General features: G+C 29.3%; 1 protein-coding gene across 1 annotated transcript; it reads left to right on the top strand.

Annotated features, from left to right (window-relative positions):
- Positions 1–14,606: 14,606 nt before the first annotated feature.
- LOC132942846 (delta(24)-sterol reductase-like) lies at positions 14,607–19,112 on the top strand. The gene is made up of 10 exons (XM_061011503.1): positions 14,607–14,987; positions 16,031–16,186; positions 16,352–16,457; positions 16,526–16,644; positions 16,743–16,837; positions 16,901–17,069; positions 17,196–17,345; positions 17,422–17,619; positions 17,698–17,873; positions 17,988–19,112. Exons 1-10 carry the CDS (start codon positions 14,811–14,813, stop codon positions 18,139–18,141), a joined length of 1,500 nt encoding a protein of 499 aa, XP_060867486.1. The 5' UTR covers positions 14,607–14,810; the 3' UTR covers positions 18,142–19,112.
- The last annotated feature ends 22 nt before the right edge of the window (positions 19,113–19,134 follow it).

Raw genomic sequence — 19,134 nt, 5'->3', positions numbered from 1 at the left:
AATAACAAATTTTTTAACGCCCCGACTCACTTAATTTTCTACAGACATGATCAACCCCTCTATCCCTCCACGACATTTTAATAATACTGCCTTTGACCTATAATCTAGTATAAGACCTTTGACTACACTTATGTGTAACCGTCATAATCTTATCGTTTATTTTATTTTTAATTGCATTTAAATTTTATATTTTACCAAAAACTGCCGTAATATTATGTCCGACGTTAATTAATTAAAAAATATTATTACCTGTTGGTCTTTGATGTGTGGACTCTATGCGTATTTATATTTTTTTAAATGTTATTTAATGTATCACGTGGATATGAGCACGCGTCGATGTCAATAAACTTGATTTTTTTTTTACATCGTCTAAAACTGTCGGTCATAATTAATAATTATTTCTCGTCGTTTTATCATTGGCTAAAATATATCATCACTGGCGGTAACACTAGCGAGTGAGTGGTGAGTGCATAATATAATTTTATATTTAGTGTATAATATGCTGTTTCACACCGCCACGACGAGACGATGCTTAAACATATCACGTATTTTCTTTTAGTGGAAGGGGTGGGTTAGGTAGACTGTTTAAATCCGTCATGTCATGTCTTATAGATGTTCGCGGGCCAGGTCGGAATGTATTTCTGTTTTACGACGATAACGGATTTTTTTTCTTCTAGTGGGTTACGCTTAATTGCGTTTTTGCGGCGGTGAAAAAGATTGGAAATCGCGGCGTCTCTATAATATACACTAGTCGAAGACGTCGTTTTTCGATGCTCAAAATAAGTTCCTTCCAAATAGACACGGTTTGTGGACGTGACGATAGACCATATACCAAGGTCCGAGTTGATCCTACAATTGACTTAGACTTTTTCACCGATCACTCAGTATTAGCGATCCATACGCCAATTTCGCGGTCCTGTAGGGATGTGCAATGTTGTTCGATTATTCTGATCGAAAAATAATTTTAGTTAACTGTTTAATACGTTTTTATAGGATTCAAATAAAATCGTTCGTAAAAATTGTTTTTGTTATTTTAATATCGGTGAAATGTATATTACGAATTATTGTGACTATGAGATATATTTTATATAATATTACATACTTAACACTAATTTTGAAAAAAATTAACACAATGTTGTGCTCTAAGACTCGAAATATTTCAACACAAGATAAATTATATTATATTATATTAAACATTTCAATTCGTTAACTATGAACGCTAATAACTTAAAATCTTAAAAATCTAGCGCAAGTCTCGCTAAAAATCATCGTTTGAGAACTGTGATTTACCTATCATTGTTGAGCGGTATTATACCCACAATACCCCGCACCGAGTATAGTGTAGTGGTATTATAAGTTACCAACACGCTTATCGCTTGTAAATCCCGTCATTCAGTTTCAACTGACTTCGCGTACCAACTACCCTTCGAAAGTTATGACGTACAATTAGGTACCTAATACCGACTTTGGAGGGAAGCAGAACGCATAGTAAACTTTACCGAAATCGTCATGAGGATAGGCGTAGTTATTCGACACTAAATGTTTGATGATAATTATCATTGTTCCCCAGTGACAGTTTCGTTGACCCAACCCGCGATAACCACATAGGTAGGTATAATAATAATATCTACCCTCCACGTGCGGCCGAGCTAAAATTGCTATCAAATTGGTTACAGCAAACATTATTTTTTTCTACCTACGCTCCTAAAACCATAATTACGCGCTCGCGAAACATAAGCCCGGCGCCTGACCCACTTTATGCCACTTATCCAAACACGATTCGTACCTGCAAAGAAATGCATATGAATATTAAGTATAAACAACTCACTGTTTACACCTTACAACAATTATTGTGATCAAACACAGTATACGTACCTTCAATACAGTTTTTTTAAAAATAATTATTCATTATTATCATTAGATAGTCTACCTACGCGTTTGTATCACGAATGGTATCAATTCTTAATAAAAGTGGATTTAATAGTTTTAGAATATTAAAACCACGTTCCAAATTCGATATAAAAACTTATCTATTTTTATCAATATCTACATAAACCTATTGCTTTTATAATATAATATTTAAATCAACTATAACCAATTTAAATCGTATGACGTTATGTTTATTAAAAATAAAATTTTCTCTTTATCTATATAATATATATGTATAAATATAGACATTTTAGAATAAAGTTTAATGGTTAAGTTTACAAAGTTTTCAAAATTTTATCGGTATTTTAATTTTAACCCATTTAGTGTTGTAGATATTCGATATTATACAGCATAATATAATATATAGAACTAAACGAAATTGTGTTTAGGTCCACCTCAACTCAATAACGATATTGAATTGTATATTGCTACGGTTTTTTATTTTCATAATAACTGCAATACGTGCAGTATATCTTGCATCGTATATTTAATTTTGAAATTAACATAATATTATACATACGCCAATATAAAATGACGGTGTAGTGTTTTAATATTTTGCAGTTGCTACCAAACGATCCGACATAGAGTGTGTATTTTATAATGTGATACCAATTAGTTATTGAAGAGTACAAATTTATTAAATATTATTTGATTGTATATAATAATATTATTAAATATTGAAAATATTAGGACAGGCGTTTAATGTTGATATTGATTGTCTTCATTATCTTCGTTGTACATTATATTCTTGTAGAATAAAATAAACGATATTATTAATTTTTTAGCTATAATATTTCAATTTTATTCAAGTTCTTACAATCAAGTATAACCTACAAGTTAAAACAGCGATAACCAATTTTTATATTTATATAATTGTTCTCCCTGTTTATACAATATAATAATATAGTACCAGGTGACCAAACTTAGCTCCGGGTTAATTTTTTTGAAAATTATAATTGTAGTTGTTTGAATAAAAAATTATATTATTTATTACATTTTTCTTTATTTTTCTTATGACAAAACAAAAGTAAGGACGTGTTTATACAATAGCATTACGATTTCGGTGATTTTAATGGAATTAGGGGTTCTAGATCAATTATTAAGGTAGGATTGAAGATCATTCAAGTCGTCCATAAAATGTCTCAAAATAGAGTTTTTCATCATCAAAATCTATTTGTTGATGATCATTTTGTATATTATAATTAGAATAGTCTGTATTATTAATAATAATAATAATAATATTGTTTATTACGGAATAAATTCCAATTACATTTTAAATATACAAGAACGTTACATGAGTATTTAGGAGAAAAGGAGAGAGAGAGAAACACATATATATATATCAAGTTGTGTGTGTACTGTACATAAAAAATATAATATAATTTAAATAGAGAAAAACTAAAATAAAAAAAAAAGATATACATAAAAATTGAAAATGAATGAATATATGAAGAGAGATCATTAACTGAACAGTTAAATAAATCTACATTATTTATGAAATTCCCTGTAGCCATTAGAGTATTAGAAGGAGAGAATGATGACATATATTTAGATGAAATGTTTGCTAGATAGAAAAGTTGTTTATGTCTAGAGTTTAGGGGGTTTATTTTGAAGTATAAACGTTCAACTAGTTTTGGGTAATCTATAATATTGTGTAATAGTTTATAAAAGAATTTCAAATTTATTCGCTTTAATCTTTTTTCAAGTGGTAATACAGATAAAAGCCTATTCATAATATTATAATCAGAATGAGGAGCTCTATAAATGTGACATTGAAAGCTTAAAAATCTTAAAAAATTATTCTGAATTTGAGAAAGCTGATTATAGGTGATTAGGATGTATTGTTTGATGTCTCATTCCACACAATATATTAAGAGTGCGACGAGGGTTGTCTTGTTGTAAAAACCCTTTTAAGCTGCTTTTTTTTTCACTCGTGAAAAAGCAACGTGGTAGGTACACACAAGTATTACATGCATAAAAACTGGTGTTTTAATGAATAACAAATTAACCTGTTCAATAATAATAAAACGGAAATGTGAAATTAAAATTACCCAGGGTTGTTAACACGGTCACTACAACTGGCCTATATTGTGTGGCAGCGGTTGCGTCGCCGACTGCATACCAGCGAATTTGCGGTCCGTCAATATTAAGTGTTGGTAACGCACCCGTTTCGTGTATATGTTACCTATATTATAATATATTATGTATGGTAATGTTATTAATTACGTTTATGATATTTTTTAATTGTTTATTTTACTATTTCATATGACACGGCAGTACAAATTAACTAACATTTTATTAAAAATCTACTTTTTTTGTATCACTTTATAGAAATACACGGTCCTAGTGTTATATGCAGTTTTTTGGAATAACCAAAATAATATCAATATTTCAGATTTCTTATGGTTGGTTTTTGCCGTGTGGGCCGTTTTTGAGAAAAAAAATGTGCAGACACACGCACACGTAGGTAATTATTTGTCAGGCAATAGTATAGGATAATATATTGTATACAGTGAAACCTGGGTATAACGAACGGCCACGGAACCATAATATTTTGTTTAAGTTTTTGTCTTTGACCTTTTACAATCGTTATAATTTGTTTGATAAATAACGACACACATTACTGATTATCTATATCGGTTATAATCATGGAAAATGTTTGCATTTCATCATATAACGAAATGTTCTTAATAATTATTCGATTCGTGTAATCTGTATGGGTATTGACATTTTGTAAAACGATACATGGTGAATTAGTTTTTATTTTTTTGTCACTAGGTTAAACAGCACGTGACATTGTGCTTACAGTATATAAAAACGCATTTACGAATAAGATACCGTACGCAGCCAATTACGAACTGCAGGGCCACACTATTCCGCAGACACAATAATTTACTGCCGGGGCTGCCTTTTTATACAATTATACCGAAATAATAAAAAAATCACATGGTAAATAGATAACGAAAAGCGGACCGGAAAGCCCAGTCTTCGTGAATCTCTAACGACTTAAATAAACAAACAGCAATACCTATGTCATAATGCCATATACTGTACGTACGCTCGACACGGAATAATTTGATTTTATAAGAATATCATTAAGGTCCACAATCGGATGACCGCAATCCTCCGGCGGAGGTCTCGCAGGACATTCAGTCCCCGCATTATTTAATTTTTTTATTTTAGTTCACTCCTCCGGCTTTTCTATAGAAGTATTGTGGGGGCACGCCGACGAGTACCGACATGGTTCAATATAATAACAAAAAACACGATAATAATATTATCATACATATAATACGCCTTATATTATCTCCAAAAACAATTGTAATAATACATCGATTTATCTTTACAGCTGCGCCTCGCCTCGTATATCGGGTAAACAGTTTTAAACCCTTTTTGTATACTCTCGACCTTCATAAATAGTTAACCTTGTGCCATCAATATATTATAACACGGCGACTTATGCCTACACAATGTTCATGTAAAGGTATACGTACCACTTCTATATTATACCTTTTGATGTACGCGCGCCGCCCTGCAGCCGTAGTCGTCGAACGTCTCATGTGCTTCACGGGCATAATATAGAAGGTGTTCGCGTTAAGAATTTAGTCTTTTAGAATTTGCACGAGAAATTTGAGAAACAACACTGCGGGGAAACCGAAAAAATACGACTCAAAGGTCCATAAAATATTTACCTTATCTCAGAAAAACGTTGCTAAAATATTAATAACATTCTGAACGATAATTAAGCCAAACAATTCCACAAATTTCATTGAATACCTAAACTTTCTTACCAAGATCGAATTCAGCTCAACTATCTATATTATAAACAAAAATATGGTTATCAATACGTCATACCTGATAGGATGTTTTATTATTATAGTAATATAAACAAAATAATAATAAACATTTGAAAATTAAAAACAATTTATCTATATTAACTCGAAATGCGAACTGGTGAGAAATTCAAAGATATTCTGTAAACATCGATATTTCATAACTTTATTATTGAAATTTGAAATGCGTTCACAAAGTATTATTATATTATTTATGTTTATAAGAAATAATAATATAAGATACCAGGAATATGGACCATATATGTGTAGCTAAAATGCCTATACATAACGCCGTGTAATCATATTTATGTTACTAATGTACTCAACGCAAGACTCATATAAATTATTATATAAGCTTATTATTACTCTTCGGGTGTATATAAGTTGCTAGGTAAATTACATTTTAATTAATAAACAACCTTACAGTCTTACAATCTTGCTCTAATAAAATTAATAGATATTAGAAATACGTATAACATAAAATAAAGACTTGTTTCACAATACAATATAAATTGTGTAACTTATAAATAAAAATTGATATTATTATATGCATCTTTTTTTTTTTAAGAAGTTATATATATTATATAATAAACTGTACAAGTATTTTAATCCAAATGTGTTATATTTTGCTAAATTTTTCTTTTTAAAATTAAAGCTGAGTTATTAACGCTATTGTAAACATTTAATTTTGCACAGTGTTAGGTTAGGTTAGGTTAGGTTAGATATAAAATATCCGTCGTAATCTTTAAATAACGTAAAACTAAGCACGTACAGATGTATAAATACAGAAGTAAGAACACCAGCAATAATTGCAACACATGAAACATGAATAAAAGAGTGCCATGAGGTTAGGAAATTAGGTTATAAAATATTATTATACAACACGAATAAAGTTTAATATTTCATATTTAGTATGAATAGGCGAAGTGTTAATTTTCATAACATTGTTAATTTCCAAAATCATTGCAATGCTTCAACAAATTAAATTGTACTGAAAAGCTATTTATATGGACAATTGCGTACGTTTCTTTTTTTGAGTATTTATAAACAACCGTAACAATACTTATTTATTTGAATTAACAACAAATAGGCTCACGTATACCTATAGGTATAGTATATAAATATAAGATAACACATTTTAAGATATACAATAATAAGAGAAATAACTAACACATAATATAATAAATAATAAACAAATGATTAGAATAATCATGATACTTCAGACTAAGATAATTTAAGGTACACCATTTATTAACACATTTATAATCTATTCAGATTTTCTTGGAATATAAAATCAGTAATTTATGCTGGACTGCTGGAGATAGCATTATAGAGCTTATGATCATAGGTAAAGAGTTGTACACATTTACAACATTTAAAACAGCTATCAATAACAATTAAAAATATTAGTAACAACAAAGGAGACATATAGGATACTACAGGAAATGTATAAGACAAATGGCAGTTTAGTATTACTTGTAGACAGTGGTTTGTGAATTTATCATATTGTATAGTATGATCTTAAATAGTTAATTAAGTTACCCGAGTTTTCAATTGAGTTTAACTTAAAAATAAGGATTTTGAGGATTACTTAAATGAATTATACTATACGGATTTCAGTAGATAATTTATATCATCAACTAAAGGTCAGATTCCACAGAGTCTAATAAATCAATTTAAAAACATAGGAGTTTAATTTTTGAAAACCAACTTGCTCTTATGTCTTAATCTATGTTGATTAAATGTTGGTAATTTTTTTATGATCGTGATAATGGTTGATTTGGATCTAATTCCATGTTTCGAATAGCTTTGGAAGTAATGATCGAAGTTATATTATGTCTATAGGTAGAATACTTAGGTGGAATAATTTTTAATTAACTTGGTAAATTAGAACTATAAAACTTAGCTCCTAAAACGACGGAAAATTTACACTTTTCAGTGACCAGTTAAAAAAATTATTCATTGAAAGAGATATGGCCACACATACTTACGTGATTTTAAAATAATTTCTACTCAGGACCTGAAATAGGATTCTAGCTTAAACCCTAATGACTTTTGTGTGTATCAGATATAATTTAAAACTAAAATACCTGTAGATGGACCATATCAGGTAAAGAGGAGTTATAATTATTAATACCCAGATTAGTGGTTGTATATTTTACAAAATTTTTTAAACAAGTCGGCATTTTCACAACCCCTTGATTTAATAATATTATTTAATTCCATTTCAGCCAGAATACAATTATATTTTTAAAGGTTTTTAATATAATTGCAAAACAATTTTGGGTTACGGGAAAATGTAATTGCATTTTATTCATGTAAAATGTGTTGTTTAATTTCAACTCCAATTTACACAAAACACGTTATTTTGAAAACGTATAGTAATATTTTGATTCATGTGTTTGTTTAAACCGATTGTAGTATATTTTTTTCATCATTTGTGTTTTTTAATTTATTATGTACTATTTCATATAGGGAAAGTAGACTTGACATTATTAATCTGGGAATAAATGTATTTATAGCTTCATAGACTAATTTATAAAGTGTATCAAAACCAATGGGAAGGTTTGGTTGATCTATAAAGGATAAAGTTCCACTTTAATGATTACAAATAATAGTTTATAGCATAATTTTTCTGCATGAAAAATTAAATTTATAATTTTGTTTCTTAAAATTGTATTCTGAATAATATCGATCGGGACAGGTTATTTAGAAAGATGGTTGAGATAAATACTTTTTAACCAATGAAAAATTATTTCCGAAATATTAAGGTCAGCCCTCATAGAAAATAATAAATTATAAGGATATTTTTATGCTTTTTACTTATGAAATAAAATAAAAATAATTGTAGTAAAGCTATAAACTTATGTAAAATGTCTGTTTTGCTACTTTTTGACCAGTAAATTGAGTGTGGATACCAGTTGTGTTATCACAATGAATATTAGGAAAATTAAAATTGTCGGATGTTATTAGAAAACCGTCAGAATTAATATTTAAAATTTTAATTACATTGCATTAGTTCTAGAATAGTTCATGAGAACTAATGGGTGGAATGTTACTGGACAAATTTATATTTCAGTTTACGTATATGGACCATTAATAAAAAATTTAATAATAAATGAAAAAAAAATTGAATATCCCATGCTAGAGAATAAGTTTTTTCGTGCGTGAGAAGTTTTGTTTTAATAGATCGCATGTACAAACATACATTAAAGATAACACATTACAATAATCACGTGTTAATTCATTTGAACAGGCATCTACTGTAGCTGATATAATTGATCGAAATACCGACATGATTAAAAAAAATTATTAATGGTAAATTAAATACGTGAGAATATTATAGAATATTAGTATATTACAGGCCACAGTACAATAAGCCACAATTATAACTAACCAAGCTACCAAACCTATTATAATATAAGGTCCGTATTTCAACATTTTGAACCGTATTCTTTATGTTCTTACAAAAGATATTATAATAAAATATTTATTCAGTATTTTTCTTATGAAAAAATAGAACAGAAACAACAGCTGAAAAAAAAATCCCAACCTCGGTCGAACCCCTAAATACAACTCACAAAAGTCGTTTACAGAAACCTCTAATGAGATGAAGTATTTATACTTATGTGAAATCGAAACATTTTTCCACACCGCCGGGTTTTAATGTTTTTGTTGCACGCGGTCATCCAAAAGTTTAGAAATTGTGACAGGGTCTAAAAATAATAATATAAGTATTGATTTACGCCAAGTAAACTTTTAGAACATTTCTATTAGTTTATTTTTTTTTTCTCTACAATATATTTATGTAAAACAGTAAAGCACCGCTCATCGATATTGGCTTGTTACGCCAAACGTAACACGCTATTGACTTATTCGACAAAGTACGCTAAACACGTCGTCAAAACGTCGAACCCAGTGGAAAACGGTTGATCGAATTTTATGGGAGGAAAAAAATAATAATAAAGTACCCATACATAATACATGTACTAGATAAATAATATTTTTGTTTGAACAGCACACGGGATTGGTGCTTTGAAGAGTGGCAGTGACATAATATTATTGCGTGAATGTATTATTAGTATGCAACGCAGTTGTGATTCGTTTTACGAGCATTCCTATAGCAGTAAAAATCTCGGTAGATATTTCATGTGACCATTTCGTATAGATTACGATGGTTATCGATCTAGATTAATTGTTTTAAATAATGATATGCATTCCTCTGATGTATTTTTCGAGACACTATAATATACAGTCAGTATAATCGTTGGTTTATATAGTACCCAACCGAAATTGTAATGTTTTAAATATTGAATGCATTTAGTCCAACTCAATTATAAAACGACTTGATTGTGTTAAATTGTTACAGCTTAAACTTTTAATTAGAAGAAGTGACGAAATCAGATAACCCTGGCTGCATGAAATTCCGGGCCAACCTTCAGATTGTAATAATATATTTTGTAAGCCTTATTATAATATTTGGTCTGAATTAATATTAATGTATAAAATATAAATTCATGTATCGTGGAAATGTAAAATAACATTTTTATCTTTAAACAAATTTTGAATTAAAAAAACCCATTAGGTTTTCATTTGAAGATCGAAGACGAGTGGGAGCTGCAATTCCCATTTGTACTATATTTTAATAAACTCAAAATTATAGTTAAGTTTTATAATATATTTACGAAAAAAATGTATTATTTATAAGTTATTAACTTCGATATAAATAGTATAAGCAAATGGTGACGATGATGAGAATTTGTCGGTCAAAGAAGATTCTTTCTTTCTGCGAAGACAATAGTATTATGACAAGAATCACAGCGCTGACGTAAATGTAATTCATGTATTATGTATACTCAATCACAATAATATTATATTAGGTGAAATGCGTAATTGTTGTGTAAATATTTTTCGAAATAATAAATGGATACACAATCAGATAAATGTATAATATACATTCATTTGAAATATGATGACATTTCTAATGTACAATTAGAGGACTAATTGAAAAATAAGAACAGATTTTATGCTTAAAACAGTTTTATATGCGCATAGAAGAACTCGCAGAATTTTGATTATGGCGGCAGGAAGAGATCCTTTAATTTCAAATGCTGCCTCGGTTGTAATATTAACCCCTTTCGCATCAATACGTATCTCTGCAGCGCGAGACTGGGTTTTTAACGGCTCCGAATAATAACAAGAAACAAACGCTGCATTTCAGCGGAAACATATAAAAGCAAATTGCAAATAATATGTGCATTGTGCACTGCTGTTTCCGATATTGCACAGGACAGATGGACGAATTGATGAAAAAGAACGCGCACCGCGCATACGACAATAACGGCAATAATTATACCCGTTCGGTTTTTTTTTTAATGCATATATTTTATATACGTTTTAAATTCCGGAATCCGTGTAAAAAACTGTAAATCCTTTGTATTCCGCGACCGTTGATATTTTTTTTTCCTTTAGATTTTATGTGCGAAACGAGAAGAAAACATTATATTATAGAATACGAGTAGGGAAAAATCGACGATAAAAATAAGAAGACGAACGTGGTCCGAAGCGATGATATTATGTCGTCCGAATAAACGTATCGCATTATCGTTAGCACACCGAAACGTCGTCTTAAATGGTCGACGGTTAGTTGTCGGCGGCGATACAAATTGTTTGGCTTCCGTTTTATGTGGCCAGACCGTCCGGACGGGTCTCAAATCACACGCGTCACGTGATAATTCTGATCTGTTCGTTTGAGGCGGAAGACCGGCTATATTTTATGTGTCGTGGCGTCGAATGTAAGCGGTGTCGGATTTCGGGGGGGGGGGGGGGGGGGGTGTAATTGGTGGACCCCCCTCGGGATTTTCACCACCACTATACATTATCACAATAGAAAATAATGGGAGGGGTTGAACGTCATTACCTCTGTGGATTTGAAATTCACCCTTCCCCCCCAGAACTATGAAATATCCGCCGCCGAATGTAGGGGTGTCTTCGGACCGATTTGTAGGGAGGGGCAGGAGAAAACTTAAGGCACGAGACTAATACACTCAGTTTTTGTATAACAGGCATAGGTATAAATTTCATATTGCCTTTATATTATTATTGTGATTGTTTTTATAAGTAGGTATAATGTTATGTTTTAAGAGGACGTCGTACTCGCATGCGTTGGCTCTGTCTTACTAGTACGCACAGTATGTAGCACATTTTACGTTCAGAATAATCAATTTTACTGGTAGTTTTAATATTATAGTGAGTTTACTACATAATAGTATTACATTTTACGGTAAAAACAAAAATATTTAAAGCCTCCCCTAAACTTTTTAGATTGTAAGCGGGGCGAAGAGTTCAAAAACGTACAATTATTCCGCTGCTCTGTTCTACATAATAATAATAATATTTTCCGCGGAAAACTAATTTATTAACCGAGTACCGACGCATCTCCGTGCCACCACAACTAAACGTGAAGCACACTTATTTTCCTTCTGCCCAGTCCTCACAATAATAACATAATATCATTATCTTGGTGTTTTCAGGTATTCTCGAATTTTTTTACGTCAAAAGCCGCACCGGAAACGATATTGATAGGTAAGGTTTATTAAATTTTTGAAACGTCAAAAAGTTATATCGTTGAGATTTTACCCGTATTTGAATTTATTATTAAAAATGTATTTTTTCTCCATCCCACAATTATTATTATTATGCTCACCGCACTCGTGTCACGATCCAACGTCATCCTACTACTCACCAACCACTGTACAAAGTTCATCTCTGAACTTTACTGGCAAATAATTATAATATTGAATTTTCCTATTGTTTATACACATGTATAGTGTACACATTTATTTTTATTACCTATTATTAATAAGTGACTTTGATAATGTAATTTAATAAAATATTAAAACAATTTATTACATTTTTATTTAATTATAGTTTTTATACATTATTGTCAATATACAGATACAATACCAATGATATCGGAACGCAGCAGTGAACGAAAACTATTGAAAAACATTTATAATGTAAATATACGCGAATTTAATTATACTAAAATCATTAATTGATTTTAAAAGAATAACTTGTATTTGAATAAATATTACCATTGATTATAAATGATTTTTGAATTATTATTATTATAATAGACGTATCTACTTTTATAAGTCATATAAATTCACGAATATGTAACAGGTGCCTATAATATTTGTCAATAATTTGGACACGGAAACTCTCTGTGTAATTGGGTGGTTAGGAGACCATCCGACTGCGAAGAATCAGATACAGATTTCGTTGGGTTTGATTTTCTATCAAAGTCCGTTTCACATTATATCTTGCGTTAAAGATCGCGTAATTTATCTAAAACGTGTAAACACAACGATTTTCAAAACAATTTTAAACTTTGGTAGCATTTAGTTTATTCAATATATTGTATTGTATTTAAGGTTTTTTAAACTAATAATTAAATACACAGTATCGGATTAGTTGATTTTCCAATATTTTAATTTCCCATGTTAAAACTAATTGGTTAAAAATTATATATACTATACGTATACATATTATATATCAAAAATAAAAAAAAGTGCACTTTCAAATTTTAATTATACAAGCCATAACTAGACTGAACGAATTTAAAGTTTTTTTAGTATATAGTTATTAAAATCTGGACGGATTTTTTCTTTTTATGTAGGGTCAAATTTTAGCATTCGTTTTTTATTATTTTAAATAATGGTCCATTCTATACTTGGATACTCACACTCGTCATTATTCCGTCAAAACATTGGTAAATAATTAATACATAGTCAAAATTCTTTAGACTGATGATAATGTATTAAATATATTTTATACAAACTTAATAACTATATTTTTGGTCAACAAATTATGACTATTTTAGTCACAATATATATATTATATTAGGTTTTATTTTTTGCTCAGTATTATTATATTATGAACGTTACTATAAAATAGGTACTTATTTATGTGAATCAGAAGACTCTTTCGCCAATTTAACGAGTGCTTCAAATATTCATATATAGCATTTTTATGGATTTTAAATTAGGCATGGATTGTATTTTAAGTAAAAAATGTGAATGCCCCGTAGTACTAGTTATCAAAAACTGCACTCAGCAAATTGTTAATCCTGATTTCTTTTTTTTTAAGTACATTGAAAAATGAAAAGCTAAGAAAAATCACTAAATAACTTGATGCCATGACATTTTGAAAACTTTAAATTACATTATTTTTCTTCAATTATTTAAAAGTAAGTACATCAATACCAGTAATTATTGTAATACTATTATACTGGACCAGTATAATAGTATTACATTCTTAAATGGAATTGCTTAAATCATAATAGTTTTTTGAATATTATTATTAGAAATAAGTAATGACTAATAGGCAACAGCTTTGAAAAATATAATGAACATTCTTAATGCTTATATCATAGGTATACAATACCCTACATAAATATAACAATGGATTGCAATTTTCATTTTATGTAATATTAAGCATAAATTTAATAACTAATTACAAATTTGAAGTTGCACTAAACTGAAATATTACGTAAACAAAAAGGCATAAGCACTTATATTATGATATCTACAGTCTACATAATACTTATTAGTATACTATTAGTTGATAATAATCGTTAAAAGTGTATTTAACATTATTAAACTGTTAAAACGTAGGTATAGCATATGTTATTAAATCTTTCCATTGGTTTCAAGTGGCAACTAATGGTTGGTAAATATTGATAAGATTACCTTTATCTCATAATATTTTATATCTCTTAATTAAACCAAATATATTATGACATACGTATGTGTAAACAATCATTATTTACTTTTAATTATATGCATATTCATTTTTAATAGGACGGTCATAATATTATATTTTACCTACACAGTTCATATACCTACAACCACCAGTAAGCGAAATCGTATTCAATTAAATAGTAGTTGATTGAAAACATTTTTTATAAACGTGCGATACTAAAAAAAAAAAACCAAGGCACGACCGTCCGTTGACGGTTACGGTTATAATATTATACTTTTTAACATGCACTCTGAATCATTATTGGAATATTTACTGGTGAACTACCGATGGGTGTTCGTAGTTTTTTTTCTTTTACCGTGTACTGTGTTGGGAAGTATATGGTCGGTATTCGAAAAAAGTTTATGGTCACGTCATACCGGACTGGAACACGAGAAAAACCTTGGCCATATTCAACGCCAGGTGAGCAGCTGATGTAAAATAATTGGGCGCTCGCGAATTGCCTCCCGTGAATTTTTTAAAAGGTTACTCGAATTGCTTCTCGATTTCAAAACTATCGTTCACTTGAACTGCCCCCTACATAAGGCAGTGACCCTCCTGTACTGGAATCGTCTCCGATAACTACAAATAATCGATTACATTATAGGAAACATTAATAAATCAAATAAATGAGTCAATTGAGTCAATGTCGATTGATTTAATTTAGACTAAGGTTCATAAATATTTAAATAAATAGACTATTTCAAAAATGTTAGAATAATCGGAATTTTAAAAACTGCAGTAATAATTAATAATAATGAAAAATAATCAATAATCAATACCTACCTAATATTATAAAAAAAAAATTAATTAGAATAAAAATAAAAATTTAAGTTTGTCTTGTTGTACCTTAGGTTATTTTCCGTCGTTTCCGATGTTTAAATTGATTTGACAATACTTTTGCCATTAATTTTATTTTTGTAGTTATCCAAATTATTTTGGAAGATCTAATTAATATAACCGTATCAAACTTCATTAATTTCAATACATCCAACATTTACCAAATATGAGGGTTAGTTGATACAAATTTCAAGCTTAACAAATCCAAACTTAAATTCTTAGATCCAACCCAAATTAAAATTGTTTTTACTAATAACGTTAATTTCTATAAAATTATGCACGTAAAATAAATGTGATTAATCCGTCTAGGAAATACTATCTATCTTAAAAAAATTTTATTTTTGAACATTACGGAAATCTATGTAATAATCGATAGTACACGTAAAACTATCGATGTATCAATTAATAATCTAGATATACTATTTGGGAGGCAATTCAAGTGACCGTTTGGGTATGGGTACTCGAATTGATTCTGAAAAACTTGGAGGCAATTCGAATGAAAAAAGGTCACCCACCTCGGTCGAAATTCTAGTGTCACCAAATAATTTGGGTGTGCATACCTAAATACTATAATATAATATTGTTATGATGTCTGAAGCAATCGTAATGACCGTTTTATTTTGCAGATCCGTCATAGAAATAAACAGGCAACCGATCAAGTTATGTGTACGGCCAGACCGAGTTGGCGGAGTATGACAATAGCTGACATGGCTTACAAAAAATATATGTTCAACATAGACGTTCATCTAGATGGAATTGTTTCGATCAATGCTAAGACTCAAGTAAGTAATCGTAATCTGGATAATGATATTGTTCAATACCTGTGTAATTTATAATAATATCAAATACGGTTTTAAAATAACTATATATTATGTATGTGACGTTAAGTATCATGGACTTCTTTTTTCTAACAACTATTATTGTAATAAAAAATAATTGTGCATTAGACAGTCAGAGTAGAACCGGGTATTACAATGGGCCGATTGATTCCCATTTTGATCGAATCCGGTTGGACGGTGCCCGTGGCCTTGGATATGGAAGACCTAACAATCGGTAAAGAGTATCAATTCAAAATTGGTTTTATTTTATAAATAATAATTCATATTTTTCTAAATATTTAGGTGGTCTTGTTATGGGAATTGGATTGGAATCGTCATCGCATAAATTTGGACTATTTCACGAAACATGTATACGGTATGAACTCATTACGGCCAACGGCGATTTGATCATATGTTCAAAGGTTCAGTTACTATACATATTTGATTAAATGTTCATTTGTTTTGTAAAAAAAACAAACATAATAATTATGTATTTAATGTAACTGATAATTATGCGCAGTCAGTGAATGCAGATATTTTCGAATCCATACCATATTCGTATGGCACTTTGGGATTTTTAACAGCGGTTGATATTCAACTAATACCAGCGAAAAAGTAGTCCTTCTAATTAATCATTTTACTATTATTAAACTGAAAAACCGTGTTTAAATTATTTAGATACGTAAAACTCAAATACCGTCCAATTCGTACATTGGAAAAAATGGAGTCTCGACTGATAGCGGAAACTAGTGATTTAGAGCACAATGATTTTGTCGAGCTATTAATATACAACAAAGACGAAGGAGTCTTGATGACTGGAAAAATGACGGATGGCAGTAGAGACATTGTATATATATATATATATATATATATATATAAAAACAAATTATTATTTTATATATAATATCATTATTATTATCATATTATATATTGCTATTTACCTTTTATTATTTGACAAAGTGAATTTATTTAGAAATATGTGAACAGAATCGGTCGATTTTACAAACCATGGTTTTTTAAGCACGTTGAATCATTCCTAATGACATGGACAATTGGCGAGGAATATATTCCACTAAAAGATTACTATTTTAGGCACAATAAATCATTATTTTGGGAAATTCAAGTAACTAAAAAAAATCATAAAACATTAATTGCAATTTTAATTTATGTATATAGTATATTATACTGTATATGTTTAGGATATAATACCTTTCGGAAATCACCCAGTTTTCCGTTATCTACTAGGATGGCTGATGCCTGCAAAAGTGGCTTTATTGAAATTGACACAAACGGATACAATCAAACAGTTGTATGCCAATCATCATTTCATAGATGACTTCATACTACCGATTTCCAGTTTGAAAAAATCAGTTCAAAAATTTGATAAAATTCTCAATGTAACTAACAATATAATATGATAATTTATCAATACACTATGTAAATTGTGACTATAAAGTATAATTGATTGATTTTAGATTTATCCAATTTGGGTATGCCCAACTGTTTTGCGTCCGGGAAAAGGTCTTATGCATTCACCCGCAACAGTAAACAATATGTACATTGATATTGGTTTATATGGTGAGCCTAAAGTCTCCAAATATAATCCAACAATTTTAAGGGACCTAGAAATATTCGTACTTAAACTAAAAGGGTAAGAAATAAGATACTTTTTTAATTTAATTTTTGTTTATTTTAAAAAGTATTTTATATTGTTACAAACCAACAAAATTTGATTTAAAAATATTTTTTTTTCCTTTACATTTAGATTTAAGATGATGTACGCCGGTACATATTTAAATATAGATGAGTTCAAGACTATGTTTGATCATCGATTGTATGACCGAATGAGACAGAATCTACATTGTAAATCTAACTTTCCAGAAGTTTACGACAAAGTAAATAGGAAAGCCAGAATATAATACATTTTTAATTTATAATAAATTCTTTTATAAAACAATGTACCTTCACATAATATAATATTATTATATTTTAATAACACAATAACTTCATGAATAAATAAATATTGTACCTTTATATAATATTAATATTTACATAGGTAGTATAATAATATGATAAGTATTATATAGGTAATTATTGCATAAATAATTGTTGTATTCCAAAAGAAAGTTTGATTATAATGTGTAAAAGTAAACCGATTCTTTATAAACAGTACTTAATTCAAATTAAGGTGCTTATGTATACAAAGGTGTTTATAATAGGTATATATAACAAATTTTCAAATAAATTTTCCATCAAGACTCTATAATAGTAGTATATTGTGGTGAATGTTTTTAATATTAAAATTTATAGGGAAAACATCGCTTTTCTCACAGTCAATAATTATAATATGTCGCCTGTTTTTGGGTAGGCACATATAAAAATGTGTACGTAAATAAATTCTACTAACATGACAAAAAAACAACGTCTAACTCACAATTTTGGAAAATTGACTTATTTGTAATATTATTATACATACCTGTATATACTAATTCTTATTTTAATTTATTATCTTGCACATATCGCACTTACAAATGCAAAGTATACAAACCGTATACACCGCAAACTCACGATTAAATGCAATATGTGGCATGAAACACGCGTGGATATAATATTTGGCTGTTGCATGTTTGTTTGTCTGTTTTTCCCGTTTGTCCGAAAAAGGCTTCTGAACGGATGATCCTGTTTTGACGGGTTTTCAAATATATTGTATTATTTAATGAAAAAACGGAAATCGATAACAGATGGATTAATTCTAAACCTGATTGTATCGGGTATTATAGCTAGCAGCATAATATTAAAAATTACACTCAATGACGCTGAATTTGTGTACACTTCATATTGAATTAAACATTTATTTTGACAAATTTTTTTACAACAAACATACATTTTTTTCAGGAGGAAGGAAGATGAAT

This window comes from Metopolophium dirhodum, chromosome 4 (assembly GCF_019925205.1).
Source record: "Metopolophium dirhodum isolate CAU chromosome 4, ASM1992520v1, whole genome shotgun sequence".
NCBI classification, from domain to species: Eukaryota; Metazoa; Arthropoda; class Insecta; order Hemiptera; family Aphididae; genus Metopolophium; species Metopolophium dirhodum.
Note: the sequence above shows the minus strand (reverse complement) of the source record. Positions and strands in the feature narration are given on the sequence as shown.